At 36.3% G+C, this 18,574-nt stretch overlaps 2 protein-coding genes across 2 annotated transcripts; one reads left to right on the top strand and one right to left on the bottom strand.

The window, feature by feature from the left end:
• Nucleotides 1-740: 740 nt before the first annotated feature.
• LOC123251891 (olfactory receptor 1013-like) lies at nucleotides 741-1,670 on the top strand. The gene has a single exon (XM_044681214.1). It carries the CDS (start codon nucleotides 741-743, stop codon nucleotides 1,668-1,670), a length of 930 nt encoding a protein of 309 aa, XP_044537149.1.
• A 6,697-nt stretch (nucleotides 1,671-8,367) lies between these two features.
• LOC123252673 (olfactory receptor 9G4-like) lies at nucleotides 8,368-12,407 on the bottom strand. The gene is made up of 2 exons (XM_044681939.1): nucleotides 12,333-12,407; nucleotides 8,368-9,354 (listed from the first exon to the last, which is right to left on the bottom strand). Exons 1-2 carry the CDS (start codon nucleotides 12,405-12,407, stop codon nucleotides 8,368-8,370), a joined length of 1,062 nt encoding a protein of 353 aa, XP_044537874.1.
• Nucleotides 12,408-18,574: the final 6,167 nt, after the last annotated feature.

Here is an 18,574-nt window from a genome sequence, read left to right as displayed (position 1 = left end):
TCAGAGGACTTTTGAAAAATTCACTTCCTCTCTCTAAGTCTCAGTTTCCTTATCTGGAAAATAAAAGGACTGAAATCAGCAATAAAGGAATGGCTGCATAATTTCTTGATTCACTAAATTAATAGAGGTGAGTAATTTGGGGTCCCATGAATCATAACAAGAACCTGGGAGGAATGTAGCCTTGTGGCATAATAGTATAATGATGTAATATTAAAAATGATGCCCTAGTCAATGTTTCATTACTGTGCAGAGATTTCATGACAATGGGCAATCTGGATACCACTTCAGAAAACAACTTTCAGTATCTTGGTAGACACTCTTTGAAGATGACTATGGCTAAATTACTCTTCACTTTTCTGATGGGCAGGTAATGAGGCTCTTTAAAGTTAGCTGAGCTGGTCCTTGAATGGAAGTCATGAAGTCATTAACAACACATTCTTTTGTAACCTTTTGAGCCTTGTAAGAATCACTATAAATTGAATTCCCTGAGACTTTGGGAACCCAAGTTTATCTCCAGTGAACAATAAACTATTTTATTTATTTTGTTCCAAATTTCTGTATGCAGTGAGTTTTACCCAAAAAATGGGCAGAGGTCAACAAGGTTGGGTGCAAATGTTCCTGCTTGTTGATGGTATAATTTATCCAAAATTGCAGTACTTTTTTTTTCATTCATTTTATCTAGATATGGAAAATGTTATATCTAAAACACTTCTCAAAGGGAGATGAAACCCTCTGCAGCCATGAAGAAAGACAATCATACTGTTACTGAATTCATCCTGGTGGGCTTTACACAGGATCCTGTGATGCAGCTGGTCCTCTTTGTTCTTTTTGCTGTGGTATACTCTGTGACAGTGGTGGGAAATATCAGTTTGATAATATTAATCTATATAGACTCCCGGCTACACACCCCCATGTATTTCTTCATTGGGAACCTGTCTTTTCTAGATCTGTGGTATTCCTCTGTTTATACTCCCAAAATCATGGTGACCTGTGTGTCTGAGGACAAGAGCATCTCCTTTGCTGGATGTGCTGCCCAGTTCTTCTTCTCAGCTGGACTGGCATATAGTGAATGTTACCTGTTGGCTGCCATGGCATATGACCGCTACGTAGCTATCTCTAACCCTTTGCTCTATGCTCAGGCTATGTCTAGATGGTTATGTATCTGTCTTGTTGGCATTTCCTACACTGGCGGTTTTGTCAATGCTATCATACTTACTAGTAATACATTCACTCTAAATTTCTGTGGGGATAATGTTATTGATGACTTCTTCTGTGATGTCCCACCATTAGTGAAGCTGGCATGTAATGTGAAGGACAGTTACCAGGAGGTTCTCTATTTCCTTCTGGCCTCCAATGTCATCACTCCCACTGTACTAATCTTGGCATCTTATCTCTTCATCATTGCTGCCATCTTGAGAATTCAGTCCACCCAGGGCCGACAAAAAGCCTTTTCTACCTGTTCCTCTCACCTGATTTCTGTTACCTTATACTATGGCTCTATTCTCTACATTTATTCTCGCCCAAGTTCCAGCTATTCCTTGGAGCGGGACAAAATTGTCTCCTCATTTTACACTGTGGTTTTCCCTATGTTGAACCCTATGATCTACAGTCTGAGGAACAAGGATGTGAAAGAAGCCCTGAAGAAACTCTGCAAATTAACAACTTCCTGAGTTTGAAGAAAACTTTTTTCCCCCAATAGGCATACATTTGGTGTGTCTGTCATCTGACACTCAGAGTTCTTTCAAATGATTTCTATTAAAAGTGATCTACAATATGCCTTGTTTTTCAAGATAACAAATGTTCTAATAGAATTGAGACATTTTAGATTAGGTAGTGAAGTCCTAAATCTAGAAAACTGAAATTGGATTAATTTTTGAAGGCAAAAATGTGATTTTTAAAATCAAGTTGTTTTTTTTTTTAAAGTTATCATAGAGGTAATGCTGGTTATAGTGGTTTTGTGCAGTCTGTAGTGATCTGTGCTGTGATAATTAGATTAAGTCTACACTGCCCATCTTTAGGTTTAATCACCAAAGGTGAGAACATCTCCAATTTTGGGAGGTCCATAACTCAAGTGTGCTAGAGTGGTTGAAGAATCAGAATCAACTGACTGCCCCCTAGGCAATACTATGAAAAAAATCTATTGTGATTGGATATGCAAATTAGGAGGGAGGCACAGGAAGTGACTCATAAGTGACCCCTTTAAAAGGAGAAGGTCCTCAGTCAGCTGGGGTCTTCGATTGAAGAGGGCATCTGGTGATTGCTCCTGGAGGAATGTTGGAATGCTGAGACCCTGGTGAGACTGCTTTAAATATCTTTGAATTTCACATGGTGAGTTTAAAGACTGACTGAATCTTCCTGAACTTCTCTTAAAAAATTTCTTTTAGTAGATTCTGTGAATGAAGTTTTACTCCATTCATTCCAGGCCTCTGGCCCTCTAACTCTCTGCTGAGGGTTAAGATCTACCTGGATTAATTAGAGGATTGTAATTAATGACCTACTGGGTTAGATTCTTATTTCCTTATTTCCTCTCTCTCTTCTTAATTGTAAATAAACTTCCATAAAAGTTAATTTTGATTTGGGATTATTCTTAATTGAGGATTGATAATAGTTCAATCCTCTGGCGATCATCTTTTAATATATTGAACCCATAAAACCCCTTTTTCCCCCTTACAGTGCTCAAATCTTGTTTATGACAGTATAAAAATGGGTTCCAAGTACCTTAGTCAGTTAGGTCTTCAACCAATAAACATTTGTTATTTATTTTTACTATTTTCCCTAGGCACTGTGCTTAGTTCTGAGTATATGAATAAAGGTAACAATAGTCCCTGCTCTCAAGGATCTTACATGTCATTTATTTTTTTATTTGTTTGTTTATTCATTCATTCATTCATTCATTCATTTACTCAGCCATTCCTTTATTTTTTATCTTTTTATATGTTTGTTTATTTATTTATTTGTTTGTTTTTTTTTTTTTAAAACCCTTACCTTCCATTTTAGAATCAATACTGGGTATTGGTTCTAAGGCAGAAGAGTGGTAAGGGCTGGGCAATGTGGGTTAAGTGACTTGCCCAGGACCACACAGCTAGGAAGTGTCTGAGGTCAGATTTGAACCCAGGACCTCTCATCTTTGGACTTGACTCAATCCACTGAGCCACCCAGCTTCCCCCTGGATTTTATATTTTAATGGTAGTGTAAACAATTGAATGAGTTTATACAAGAAGCATATATAGAATAAAGAAGCCAGCCTTAGTGGGAAGGGCATTAGCAGCTTGGGGGAATCTATCTTTTGCAGGTGGTTGGATTTCAGCTGAATTTTGAAAGGAAGCAGGGAAACAAAGAAGTGATGTTGAGGCATGGTGGAAAGCTAGTACATAGACATAATATTAAATTAAAAGAAAAGAGAGAAGACCAGTTTGTGTGAAATTTAACATATATGGAGAAGAGCAACATATAAGAGGATTTTAAAAATAGAAGAGTCAAGTTTTGAAAAAAGTTAAGTGGCAAAAAGGACTTTATTTTTTATTCTGATGAAAATGAAATTTTCTAGTGAAATTTTTTGAGATGAAATGATGCTTTTAGAAAATCACTTGGACAATCTAAGGCAATTCTCCAAGACTTGTTTACCTAGTAAGGTATTAGTTTAATGCTTATAAAATCCAAGATTCTTTATGAAAAGCTTTCTATATTTTTTGTATGACTTACACTTTAAGCATTATTGTTGTGAAAAATGCTGCCTGTTGAAAGAAATTGAAAAGGACATAATCTCTTTGTTGGAGGTGGAATGGAGTTATTAGCACTTGTTCCATTTAAATTTTAGGCACATTCCTTTTTCAGAAAGGGTTAAATTACAACATTAAAAGTTTTAAGGAAACACAGCAATATTTTTAACTATCTCTGATTATAGAGGTATTTCTCCAAATATGTTTTAATTTAGTGTTTTTACTTCAATACTTCTTACTTTAGGGTGTTGGTACTTCTTTGATGATATAGATTAAAATTCCTTAAAATAAAGCAATGGTCTTCAAAAAAAGACATAGAGGACATTATGAGGTACAAAACAGATAATTTTGATTGTTAAATATATAAGATTTTACATAAACAAAACCAATATGAGCAATGTTAAAAAGGAAACCAAAAAATCATGGAAGATTTTATAGCACATGACTGACAAAAGCTTAGTTTCTCAAATATAGAGGGAACTGTGTTGAGTTTGTAAGAATAAAAATCATACCCCAATTCATAAATGGTGAAAGAATTTGAATAGCCTGTTCTTGGGTGAATAAATTAAAGCTATATTCATATAAAAATGCTCCAAATCCCTATTGATTAGAGAAATTCAAATTAAAACATTTCTAAGGTACTACTTCATACCTATTAGATTGGATAATGTGACCAAAAACAACAATGATGAGTGATGGGGGGGATGTGGGAAAATTGGAACATTAATACACTATGGGTGGAATTGTGAACTAATATAACCATTCTGGAGAATAATTTGGGACCACATCTAAAAAGGTATAAAACTATGCATAACTTTTGATCCCACAATACCACCACTAAGTCTATATCCCCAAAAGATCAAAGAAAGAGGAAAAGGACCTACTTGTATAATAATATAATTATAGTATATCTTTTTGCAGTGGCAAAGAATCAGAAACTGAGGGAGTTTTCTGAACAAATTGTTTTATATGATTTTAATAGAATACAATTGTGCAATAAGAAAAGATGAATAGAATGATTTCTTTAAAGACATAGAAAGACTTATATGAACTGATTCAAAGTAATGTGTGAGCAGAACCGGAATAACATTGTATATAATAATAGCAATATTGCACAATGATCAACTGATCAACAATAGCAACTCAAGGATCCAAGACGACTCCAAATGCTTCATGATGAAAATGCTATCCACCATCTTTGGAGGAACTGTTGGAGTCTGAATATTGATCAAAGCATACCATTTTCATGTTATTTACTTCATAAGTTTTTTTCTTCTGTGTGCAGTATGTCTTCCTTTATAATATGATGGATAAAAAATATGCATTTTATAATAATATATATGTAAATGTAATCTTATATCAGCTTACTTGTCATCTCAGGGAGGAGGGAATGGAGGGAAGGAAAGAATTTAGATCACGAGATGTTAGAAAAGAAATGTTAAAAATGTATTATATAAATAATTGTGAAAAAATACAATAAAATATAATGGTCAATAAAAAATGGTCCTTGAGATTTGATGAAGAATTTAGAGCCTTGAAAAGAAATTGATGAAGAGATTCTCCAAATTTAGCTCTACTAGTCCTAAAAAATGTGTTTTCGGAGGCAGGTAGATATCTCAGTTGATTGAGAGCTCAGCCTAGAGGCAGGAAGTCCTGGGTTCCAATCTGGCCTCACATACTTCCTATCTGTGTGAAAATGGGCAAGTAACTTATCCCCAGTTTCCTAACCTTTACTGCTCTTCTGCCTTGGAACCAATACTTAATATTGATTATAAGAAAGAAGGTAGGATTAAAAAAAAACATTTATCCTTTATGTTAGTATTACATTTCAATTCTTTCCAATTTGGTAAGATATGTGAGAATTTGTGCTTCAGAGACCTCAGGGTTATCTTTAAAACACTGGGAAGCCAGAGAAAGACTTTACAATTTTTAGTGAGGAAATAGCAAAGAAAGAATTTGACAAAATGACCTAAACAAATTTTAGACTAAACTGGACTTTAGAATTTTAAACTTTAGATTAAACTAATTTTAATTTTTAAGTGATTCTATTGACTATAGCATAGTAATGAATATCACCAATTGATTGATGGTCCTAGTGTAGTGATGATCCTTAATCAGGGGACTGATCATCAACATTAATAAAAACACTAATTCATTTGCATTTCTTGTATTTGTACTTTGGTAAGAGTCCAAGGTTTATCATACAGTAGCATACTGCCTGATAAGGGATCAATCTTTGCAGCATGAAACATCAGATACTCAGCATGTTGGCAGTCTGAGTGGAAGATTGGTTAACCTGCTTTTGGATATGCATGATGATGGGTAATGGCAGATCTCTGCCCTTATGGAAAGCATGGACAGATACTGTGGGATTTTTTTTTTCATTTTCTCTCATGGTGATGGAAATTCTTTAACTTAGTATGTATGAAGAGAGTATGAATAAAAAAGGAACAAATAGATGAAATCTATTTCTCTCTATGGTAGCTTTCAAGTCAAGAGGAAGGAGAATCATAAACCTTCCACTAAGAGAGCATCTTCCCCACCTGGGCATCATGTTATTCAAATATATATTTTTTCTTCTTTCTCTGTTTATTCTTCCTTGATACCAAGTCAATGAGATCTGGAGACTGAACAATCTTGTGATCCAAGAAAAGTCCTGTGATGGGACTCCATGGCAGAGTTTTTAGTAGGATCAGCAGGAAAATGCACAGTATGAGCACATATGTCCTCAAAGAGTGACCTGCTTAAGCACACTCAATAACATGAAAGAATTGGAATGAATTGCTTTTCAGCTATGTTATATTCAAAAGTGAAGTTAGTGGAAGGAATGATATGTAGTTACTATATTAAAATTTAGTGTGTTCTCTCCAAGGTCCTAACTGGCAAAGAAAATATAAACTCTGTGTGCATGTTTAATTGTGAGAGGATTTTATTGCATTCTTTTAGGTTTGTGTCCAAAATCCTTTGTTTGTGCCTACTTGTTGTGGTACAGAGAGGATGAATGTCATATTTTTGGGAGAGTATTCTTGTATCTTAGTTGTTCATGTCTATTTTCATTAAATATCACTTCATAAAATCTAATTGATGTTAACCAGTTAAATTGATTTTGAGGCAATAATTATTTACTAGAGGATATTCAAAAGAGAACAATTGGGTGAATGCTATCAAGGAAATTATACCAAATGGGGGGATCATATGCAATAGTATCAAAGACACCCTAACCCCTTGTGGCTATATTAGGAATGTAATGGCAAGAAGAATTAACCTTTCTCAAGGGATCAAACCTGCTAATCTTAGTTTGAGATGAAAGAGCGGCCCCAGAACTTATTTCTTTTACATTTACACCTACTAACACAGATTTAATCTTTTCTTTTGCTAATGATTGATAGACATAACCACGTACATTCAGAGAATCAAAATTTTTTACTCATTTTTCTGAGTCCTGATGATCTAATGAGACCTTATAAGAATCCTGACACTGTTTTGCTGGGAGAAAGCCAATATATTCTTGTTAAAAATAATGTTATTAAGTGTATTCAATAAAATACATAGCTTTAGATTTAAACTTAACTAAAAATTAAAAAAGAAACTTGGGTCCAGGGAGGTTATAGAAAATAATTCCATAATTTCAAAGCCAAAATATCCTAAAATCCTTGACCCACAAACTTTAAGAGTTGAGAAGAACCTTCATGGCAAATGTGTAATTTAGGATACAACTAGTACAACACATATCTGGAAGTAATGTTCACTATAATGTACCTAATAAGAGATCCCTCTGTCACAATCTGAAGACCTATAAGGATGAGGAATTCAGTATCTCTTGAGGCAATCCAGTCTACTTTGAGGGAATTTTTATTGTAAGCACATTTGCCCAGCAGATATTATGTCTAATTCTGATGCTTTACAAGTTTAACTCTTTGCTTATGTATCTGCATTATCCGTATATGGACACATTCAATTCTTTTATGGGTAAACTTGAATACAAGAACTCAGTCATAATATCTCTTCTCTATAACTTTAAGATTTACAGTGTTATGCAAATACTGAGGTAGCTAGATTATTCAAAGGATAGAGTCCTGGTCCTGGAGTCAAGGAGATCTAAACCCAAATTCAGGTCAAGACACTTACTAGCTATGAGATCCTGGGCAAGTCACTTAACCTCTGCTTACCTTAATCTCATAATGAAGAAAATGGCAAACCCCACTGTAATCTTTACCAAGAAAATTTATGGATAGTATGATTCACAGGGTCACAAGAGTTGGACTTGGATAAATGACTGAATGGCAACAGTGTAATTATTTCATTTTATTCTCAAATAACTCTGCGGCATAAATGCTATCATTAGCTTCAATTTACCATTTGAGAAAACTTAGGCAGACAGAATTGAGGTGACTTATTCAAGGCCACACAGCTAGTGAATGAGGATGATTTGAATTCTTGTCTATCCTGACTACAGATTCCAAAATCCAACAGTCTATCAACTTTGCTACTAGCTGTTTCTGAAAACTGACCCGTATAATGAAATTAATTCTGTAAAAGATTCACTCATTACAATAGAGACTAAAAAAGGCACTTTCTTTTTGTCTCCACAATTGTTTTGTCTTATCTTCCTGAAACTGCTTCAATTTCAAAATATACCACCCTGTTTTCAATAGCCTCTCTCTCTCTCTCTCTCTCTCTCTCTCTCTCTCTCTCTNCTTTGAATTGCTTTCTTGAAGGCCTCCTTCACATCCTTGTTCCTGAGGCTGTAGATCATAGGGTTGAGCAAGGGATTCACCACTGTGTAAAACAGAGCCGCCAACTTGTCCTTCTCCAGGGAGTAGGTAGAGCTGGGTCTTGAGTACATGAAGAGAAGGGACCCATAAAAGAGCATGACAGAGATCATGTGAGAAGCACAGGTGGAGAAAGCCTTCCACCTCCCCGAAGCTGAGCGGATGCGAAGGATGGCCAGGAGGATATTGAAGTAGGAGATCAGGATGGCTAGTATATTAGACAGCACTGTGAAACCCACCACCCCCAGGAGCACCTTCTCATAGACCTTTGTGTCTGTGCAGGACATCTTTACCAGTGGTGGGGCATCACAGAAAAAGTGGTCAATGATGTTTTTCCCACAAAATTTCAGGCGAAATGTGTTAGCAGTGTGGACTGTGCCATTCAAAACCCCACCTATATAGGACCCTGCAACCAGTCCAACACAGAGAGGCTTGGACATGGTGGCTGAATAGAGAAGGGGGTTACAGATGGCTACATAACGGTCATAGGACATAGCAGCAAGAAGATAACACTCAGTATAGGCCACAACAGCAGAAAAGAAAAATTGAGCACCACAGCCTGCTAAGGATATCCGCTTATCTTCTGATATACAGGTAGCCAGAATTTTGGGAATATACACAGATGTATACCAGAAGTCTAAGAATGACAGATTCCCAATGAAAAAATACATGGGAGTATGCAAACGGGAGTCATTTTTAATTAAGACAACAAGAGTCATATTTCCAGCCAACGTTACCAAATAAAGGGACAAAAAAACTACAAAGAAGACCACTTGCATTTGGGGGTCAGCAGAGAAGCCAACTAAGATGAACTCATTCAAGGTGGTTCGATTCCCCACATCAACAGACATAGTGGTTGCAACCTGATTGAATCAAAGAAACAACAAAGAGAGATACAGAATTTGTTAGTTTCTAGGATTTAGATTTGGAGTAACCTCTGTGGGGTACATGGAAGCACAGAGGATAGAGTTTTAGACTTGCAGCCGAGAAGACCTGAATTCGAATTCTGCTTCATCTGTTTATCATTTGTGGGACCCTGGGTACCACACTTACAGTGCCTATATCCCATATGTTTCTCATCTGTAAAAAAGTGTATTATAATAGCACTCACCTCCCAGAACTGTTGTGTGGTTCAAATGGCATACTATATGCAAAATCTTTTGTAAAACTTAATGCAATATATAAATCCTAACTAGGCTTTTCCCTTCATTTCACAGAGGAGGAAGCTGGACATCCTAAAATGTAAGACACTGAAGAGCATAGAACAGAGAATTTAAAGTCTCGGTGGCACCTTAGAATATGGAATGTCTGAATTAGAAAGTACAACTCAGATTGTCAGAGTGGGTGTGGGAGCTTGGAGATCATCAACTTAAGCTTTCTCATTTTCTAGATCTTGGGATTATGACTGAAAATATGGAAAGGCCCTTAAATATTTCTTTATTTCTAATGCAAAACAGATGGAAAATAGCCTTAGAAAAAAAGGCCCTTGTAAGTGAAGGGCTTAGCAAGGCTGTACAGGAGGGATTATTTGAACTCAGTTGAAAAGGGAGATTTTTTTTTCTTTTCGTAGAGCTGGAAGTTAAGATGGAAATTTGCAGCCATGGGGAAGGGAGAGTGCAAAAACATAAAGTTGGAAGACAGAACATCATTTAAGAGGAATACCAAATAGATCAATATGGCTTGACCTTAAATTATGGGAGATCAGTGTATTAAAGGACTGGAAAGATAAGATGAAGCTAGATTGTGAAGAATTTCAAATTCTATATACAATATTGTATATTAGATCCTAGAAGTAATAGGAAATTGTTACCTTTTGTAGAGCAGAGTACTGACATTATCAGATCTATTCTTTGGGACAATCACTTTGACAGCAATGTACAAGATGGATTTCAGGGGGCACAGATTGATAGACCTGAGGCAGGACAATCAATCAGGGACATATTGTGGTAGCCCATGTAAAAGGTGCTAAGGACTTGAAGTACAGAAGTACAGTAGGTTTGGGGTAGAGAAAAGAAATGTCATATTTTAAAAAATCCTTACTTTCTAAGAATCAGTACAATTTGTTGGTTCCAAGTGATTAGGGCTAGGCAATGGGAGTTAAATGACTTGCCCAGGGTCACACAACTAGGCAATATCAAAGTCCAGACTTGAACTCAAGACCTCTAGTCTCTAACCTGGCTCTCAGTCCACTGAGTCACCTAGCTGCCCCCAGTAGCATTTTTATTTGGTATTTGATTGGATACATGTAATGAGTATTAGTGAAGAGTTAAGGATCACACCAACCAATGCTTTGAAACTGACTAAAAGAATGGTGGTGTCTGGGACAGTATTAGCAAGTAAAGCAATTGTCCTTTAATTTGAAATGATTTGGAGATACACCTTCAGGCTATAACTTGATATCATCAAGTTGTACCTCAGACATCTATCTATCTTCTGAACTATGAGGGTCACCCCCTATGTCTTCAGGCAGACACAGTCAGATGCCTGAACACCCCCACCAAATGCTTGAGTGGTTGCCATACTAGAGTCACAGTTCCACTGTTGTAAAGAATATTTAAAAAACCCTGAACTGAAGCATTCTGGGAGCAACCCCTAGGGTTGTTCCACTCATGCCATAACTGAGGGAGATAGCTTTTCCATCCATGCTGCCCCTCATCCCTCAAGGGACAGTTCCCCATCTAGCTATTCCACCATGCTATTCCACATTGCCATCCCACCTTGCTATTCTCCTGGCCATTCTCAACATTATATCCAAATTAATAATATCCAAATTAATAAATTTCTCTTTTTACTTTTAAGCTAAATTTGGAGTCTTATTCTTGCAAAAGGTATCCTTCCCGAACCCAGGGGTTCATCATTGTACCCCACAACATCTGGTTGTACCTCATAACAGCACTACTCTAAGAAAAAAAAAACGTGGTGGTAAATTTCTTTTTGAAACCTTCCAGGCCAGACAGGTCCTAAATCTAAAGAGGAAAAAACATGTCATGGAAATGACATTAGACCTGAAGCCAAAACAAGCCTAGATTAAAATTTCCCTAGTTCAATTTTGATACTAATCATTTTACTTCTGCTAACCTTGATTGTGTTTTCTGTAAAATGGGAGTAGTATCATCTTTTGTTATTTTTATTAAGTCATTTTTATGTCATATTATATTCTTTGTGATTCTATTTGTGGTTTGCTTGGGAAATACACTGGATTGGTTTTTCATTTCCTTCTCCATCTCATTTTACAGATAAGAAAACTGAGGCAACATATTTAAGTAACTTGTCCAGGTTCACACAGCTAGTACATATATGAAATCAGTTTCAACTCAGGAAGATTATTTAAAGAGGAAGAAACGTAAAAATGTTAGTTGTCATCATTGCTTCATACAAGAATAATAAATCATTGTTAAAGAGAGTCTGTTGTGATAAAAAAGAGCACTTTATTTGGAGGGATGAGATGTAGGTTCAAATGCTGTCTGCCACAACCAATGTGAGCTTGAATATATTATTTAATGTCTTTAGGAATCATTTCTTAACTGTAAAACGAGGGGCTGCTTTGAAATTCATTTCTGTCAAAGATCATTTTAATATGATAAGAATCCAGGTTCTGCTATTTACTACTAGGAGAAGCTCCTTCCCAAAGGCTGTGATGCATAGTTTCTTCATCTATATAGTAAAAAATAAGATAATATCATCTCTAAATTCTTTCCTTCACTAATATCTCTGCTGCTATGGTCCTAAGAGTAAAATCAGATCCTGCTCACTTGGTGCCCATATTCCAGACTCTAGTTCTAGCCACTTACCTTAAGTCTGGGAGAGGACAGCTTGGGGTACAGGCAGTCTGCTTCCTTACTTGTTCTTCAGCTGTGACATATCTTGTCCTTGGACCTGAGCATATCTCCAATTGGTTCCTTTGGGACCTCTCCATCCCAGGCTCTCGGAAACCTACACTTCAGTCTCCAAAGAATCAATTAGAGTTGTTCTGGAGTTTAGGGATGACACATTAATTGGGGACTGATGAAATTTGACAAATTTTATTTAAGGTACCCTTTTCCTTTGTGAGTATCCTTGTTTATTTTTATGTTGGGAACAATGATTCCCAAAGGCATTCCTGGCACTCCATTATTTGATTAGATGGAAAGCTCCTCTTGATACAGTGGGTGGTGGAGGGGTGGAGGAATTAGGTTAATTTCAATTTTTTACAACTTGTGAATTATTTGTTGTGTTATTTAAAAGTACTGGGGTTCTATTTGGAAGGATTGAGACTCAAGATATGTAGTGTTTGACAAAGTTCCTGTGGACATGTGGGGGACCTTGGTACTACATTTCCCGTGGTCCAACGGGTTTCCTGTTTTAGATGATATCTTCAGGGTGAGGGATGGCTTTAAATATTGAGAAGTAGCTTTGAACTTGCTCTCTTTGGTTACCTGAGCACATGAAGGTACGAAATGTGAATTGACTGATGCAGCAGTTTGAATTCTTACAGGCGCGTGGTCTAATGATTTATATCTATCAGCATGGCTTTTATTAAAATACTATTTTGCCTTTTAATCTTGGCCTTCATCATTTTAAATAATAACAGTTTGGCCAACCACGTGAGGAGATGGACTCTAAATTTTTTTTTAAACCCTTGTACTTTGGTGTATTGTCTCATAGGTGGAAGATTGGTAAGGGTGGGCAATGGGGGTCAAGTGACTTGCCCAGGGTCATAGAGCTGGGAAGTGTTTGAGGCCAGGTTTGAACCTAGGACCTCCTGTCTCTAGGCCTGACTCTCACTCCACTGAGCTACCCAGCTGCCCCCAGGACTCTAAATATTTTAGATAGACTAAAACACCATGTGGCTCTGGGACCCGCAGTCTTAGAAATGCTCTTTTTTCTCGCCCAATCCTCTCCCTATTCTCCCCAGCCTCCAGGCTGCTTTACAGGGAAGAGGGACAATGGTATTAATTGCTGCTGGACTGAGAATTCTTTTGCCCAATGCCCGGGTCCTGGTGGCCCCTACCTACACTGATGGACTGCTGGGTTTTCTGCTGCTGTCTCCGCCGATTTTCCTAATCCTGACCTGGACTCCATTCCTGCCTGGCCCGCCAGTACAGACCACTGCCTCACGTTCCTGCCTGGTGGCCCCTACTGACAGTGATTGAATGCTGGGTTTCCTGCTGCCCCACAATGCCAGTGCCCCAGTGCCTGTGATCTGCACCTCTTTTCCAGACTCACTGCTTCTGCAGACCCCCTGCCTACCAAGTCCTGAGATTTCCGGAGGAGTGACTCTGCCTGCCACTGCCACTACAGTCCTGGCCTCTTTGACTTACCACCTCTCCAGAGACTGCCTATTTGTTAAGTATTGCCCCTCCCTGCTCTCTAAATACTGACTCTTACCCTGAAAGATGCTTTTTACTCCATTCTTGTCCTCCACCAGGCACCCCTGTCCACAATCTCTTCACGTGGGATTTTCTAAATACTAACCTAAGCTTTTCTCTAGCCCAGAGCCCATGCTTCCATGTGGGCACGCCAGTATTTACACTTCAAACAGGAAGTAAAATTACAAACTTTCTTGCAATTATTAAACTAAAACTCAGGGGAAGAAATTCAAACTCATACCTACTTAGAACTTTGAACTTTAAAAACCCCTTAAGCTCAGCAGAACTCAATCAGAAGAACCTTAAATTGAACCAGGAGTGGACTTTTAAACCTTGGAACTGAATGACTTTTATTTCTGTTTTTAAACAGACTCTTTACCTTACTGTATTTTGCTGATTGGTTTTGGGAATTAATTTGTTGTTTTTTTGCTGATTTTCCTGTTGCACTGAATCATTTTAAGCTAATTAAGTTTCCATTTATGATTTTATTGTAACTCCCAAATAATGATAGAAAAATCAATGAGAACTGGTAAGAGGTTTCTGACTAGCTTGTTATGAGGTACTCATATTGTATTTCCTAATTTATTTAAGGTTTTACTATAATCAAAACAATGCTGTTCCCCTACCATTTGAACATCTTACACATTTTTAAAGTTGCAAATTGCCTTAATTTTGTACAACCTTGGAGGTTTTGCCTGCTTTGAGATTTAAATTATAATTTTATGAGAGGTCTTTTAAAAATGTACTTTATGTCCTAGCCCCTTCTGTATAAATGATAAGGTTTTTATGTATTTATTTTAAGGAATTGTTGTCTTAAAGGATAAGCTTTTATATATTTTATTGTGAAGAATTGTTGTCTTAATTTTTTTTAAACAGGAAGCCAGGAGAGCTCCTGTATGTTAGTCTCTAGGTTTTAGCCTGCTTTTATCAGAAGGAGCTAGAATTCCTGAGGATAATTTAGACCAGAAGGTTTTTTTTAATATCAGATTTTGCTATGGAGGCAGTAACAGAGTTTGTTGAGAAAATATCTTAGTCAATGTTTGAAATTTGTAACGAGTATATGATGTTTAAACATCATTGTTTATTGATTTAAAATGTGTTATTAGAAATTATGGTACTCTATTTGAATGTGCATTGTGAATTTGCTATTTTGTAAGACCCATTTACATTTACAGAAAATGGATCTCATTTTGGGGTAAAAACCCTTCACTAGTTCTAAGCTATATATGTATATTTTTTTATTTTAAAACATTATTTTATTTAATTAGAGCAATTGATTTTTCCTTTTTCTCATCTCATACAGGAAGTACATATATAATCATTATTTATCCTTTATTTTGATTTTACAGTGATATAAGCTTTAAGCAAATATATATTTGCTATAATGATGGATACCTGAAGAGCCTTAGACTTTGGGAACCTGCCATATATTGTTAAATGCTATGGGACTGTGATTAATGCCTCACTATCTGATTCCAGGAGAAGTGCTAACAAGAGCCACATGGTCTTGGAGACTTGACTGAGAATCTGCATGCATTGCAGAAGTCTATGCCAATACTGAAGGGCTTGAAACTGGGGTTTAAGTTCTGGAGTCATAGTCTTTTCTAATTCTTTAGAGGACAGGGGTCCCCTTTAACTTAGATTGCTAGTAAAGCACCTAATATTGGTTATTTATTGGCTCATTCCCTGAGAAGTTGAAGGCGAATCAGACCAGAGAGAGACGTTTCCCTTATTTCTCTCTCTATATATAGAGAGAATGGCAATTTTCTATAAGTCCTGGCCCTGAATGAGTAATTGCAAACTGCTTAAATCACTTTTATTGGGCCTATAATTCTTTTTTATTTTTTATTATTTCTTTTGCCAATTGATTTCATGCAACCCCCTTGACTCACTCAGCCATGCATCCTTGGCTGACCTCTTTAAGGGAGTAATGTGTCATTTAAAATTTCCCTCATGGGTGTGTGTGTTAAATTTTTATAATCATAATGTCTGAATTTTAATATATATTATGATTATATGATTAATCTATTATATGATTATATGATTAATCTATATTATGATTATATGATTATCCTCATTTCTTTTGGTTTAAGATTCACCAAAAAAGACCAGTCTTTTTCACTGGATCTCAGGGTGGTAATGTGTTATTTAAAAGTACTGGGGTTTTATTTGGAAGGATTGAGACTCATGATATATAGTGTTTGACAAAGTTCCTGTGGACATGTGGGGGACCTTGGTACTACATTTCCTGTGGTCCAATGGGTTTCCTGTTTTAGATGACATCTTCAGGGTGAGGGATGGCTTTAAATATTGGGAAGAGGCTTTGAACTTGTTCTCTTTGGTTACCTGAGCGCGCGAAGGTATGAAATGTGAATTGACCGATGCGACAGTTTGAGTTCTTATAGGCACGTGGTCTAATAATTTATCTCTATCAGCATGGCTTTATTAAAATATTATTTTCCCTTTTAATCTCGGCCTTCATCATTTTTAATAATAACATTGTCTTTTGTTTTTATGCATATGCGTGTCCTTTGAGATGAGAAAAAGAAAGAAGGAAGAAATCAGGTTTCAAGTAGCTAAACTACTATGATTAAAATTATCTTGAGAGGCTGATTTTTGGAAATGAATATAAGCTTATTGATTGTATTAGGTTTATTGATTAGGCTAGCTTCATAACCAATAGTCATGTAGGCCTCCACTACTCTCTGGCAACCAGGAACAAATTGACCTGGGTCAGGAGTTCATTATTCAGCTCCTCCCCTAAATATTCCAAGACATGTTTAAATGGTAATAGCTAACTAAGAGGTGCACCATCATTTTAACCATCTCTCCCCATCCCCAAAGCTGAATGGAACAAAAATGCATTTTGTGATTCAATTCCTTTATTATCCAGCTTTCCTTTATTACCCAAATTCTATAAAAAGGAAGAAATTCCTTCAGATTTCAAAGGAAAAAGAAACTGTATAAAGCAGACTAGACTCTGATCCAGATCTCAGACACAGAGATACACAGTATTTTACACTAATACAAAAGAATGAATATTGTATATGAAAAATAATTTCTCTCAATCCCCCCTCTTCTTCTTGGGGAAAGAGAGCCTCAGTGTTCCCTATGAACCAGAATCATAGAAAAGGGTCCCTGTCCATAGATGACTCTGAAATACAAGCTAGATGAGTGCATAGGGGTAAGTAGGAATGATGTAAAAAATCTTCCCCAAGCAGGTAGTGAACAGATTTCTCTGAAGATACTCTTCGTTTTCTTCTTCCTTCCCCTCAAATCAAGCCGACAGAAAACTTCTTTTTAATAGACTGTAAAAATTGATGATTCTGCATCTAAACTCTACCAAAGATTTAAAAAAAAAAACAACTTTGGTTCAGGGAGGTTATAGAAAATAATTCCATAATTAAAACTTCCTGGAATACTCAACCCTCAGACTTCAAGGGTTGAGAGGAACCTTCATGGCAAATGTATAATTTAGGACACAATTAGTACAACTCATATCTGTAATTAATCTTCACTATAATGTACCCAATAAGTTGTCAATTTGGCTCAATCTGAAGACCTAGAATGATGAGAAATCCTGCATCTCTTGAGGCAACCCAGTCTACTTTGAGGGATTTTTTTTTGTAATCACAGTTCCTTACCTTATATGATGTATAATTTTGGTGTTTTACAACTTTTACCCATTGCTTATGTGTCTGCACTGTCCAATTATGGACATATTTAATTTCTCTTTGAATAGCCCTCTAAAGAAGAGTGAAGAAATTTGTTTCCTTCAGAATTATTTAGGGCAATTTCTGATGTCTTAAAGAGAAAAATAGACTTAGTGTAAACTCAAAAGAAGAACTTAATCATAATATAATTTCCATATAACTCTCTGTGTGTGTGTCTCTCTTTCTCTGTCTGTCTCTCTCCATCTTTCAGTATTTCTCTTTTTCTCCTCTTCTCATTTTTTTCTTCACATGACACTTGGTGCTCCTAATCATCTCTCCTTGGTGTATCTTTTCTGACTGACCATGGATGCACATGATTTACCACTTAAAAGCTATAAAAACTAAGGTCCTTGTGAAAAGTAGTTTTTGGACTAACTTCTTTTTAGCTTTTAAAAGAATTAAATATATGTGCTTGATCTAATATTTACTCCTTTAATCAATGAACATTTTAATTTCACATAATAGGAATAAGGATTGGAAAAATAATTTCTTATTCTAGAGAACTTCTTGTCAAGGATCTTCCTTATGCCATTGCAGGGCAATACCTTTTCTGCTTTTTATAATCTTTTACATCTGCCAAGAATACTCCCAGGTTAAGGCACTTGCCAAGGTCTTACAGACAGGTAGATCTATATTAATGTGAATGGCTTATTACAAGCTAGGATTAACACATTAATGCCACAGCTAGTAAGAAGATCAAAGTGCTCATAGATTTTTTTAAATAAATATAAAAGAAGCATTAAAAGTCTCATAAACAGAATATTATATTGACATTTTGTTAGTGCTGAATTATAATATCAACGTTTGCAATGCATTAGGACCTAAGGATTTATTTCAATACAATACTTTATAGACAGAGAAACTATAGCTTACAAAGTTATGTTACTTGCTCTAAATTGCCAAGGGAGCTATTAGTAGAATGCAGAGTAGAACTCAGTTCTCTTGTCTTCTGTTACATGATTCTTTACTTAACACCAGGCTACCCATTTACCTTTTGGAACCATTTCTTAAATCAATATAAT

Source organism: Gracilinanus agilis, chromosome 6 (genome assembly GCF_016433145.1).
Source record: "Gracilinanus agilis isolate LMUSP501 chromosome 6, AgileGrace, whole genome shotgun sequence".
NCBI lineage: Eukaryota > Metazoa > Chordata > Mammalia > Didelphimorphia > Didelphidae > Gracilinanus > Gracilinanus agilis.
This window is presented reverse-complemented; position numbering and strand designations above follow the sequence as displayed.

Coding starts and splice junctions, on each gene's coding strand:
- LOC123251891 (XM_044681214.1), top strand. CDS start 741: ATGAAGAAAGACAATCATACTGTTACTGAATTCATCCTGGTGGGCTTT.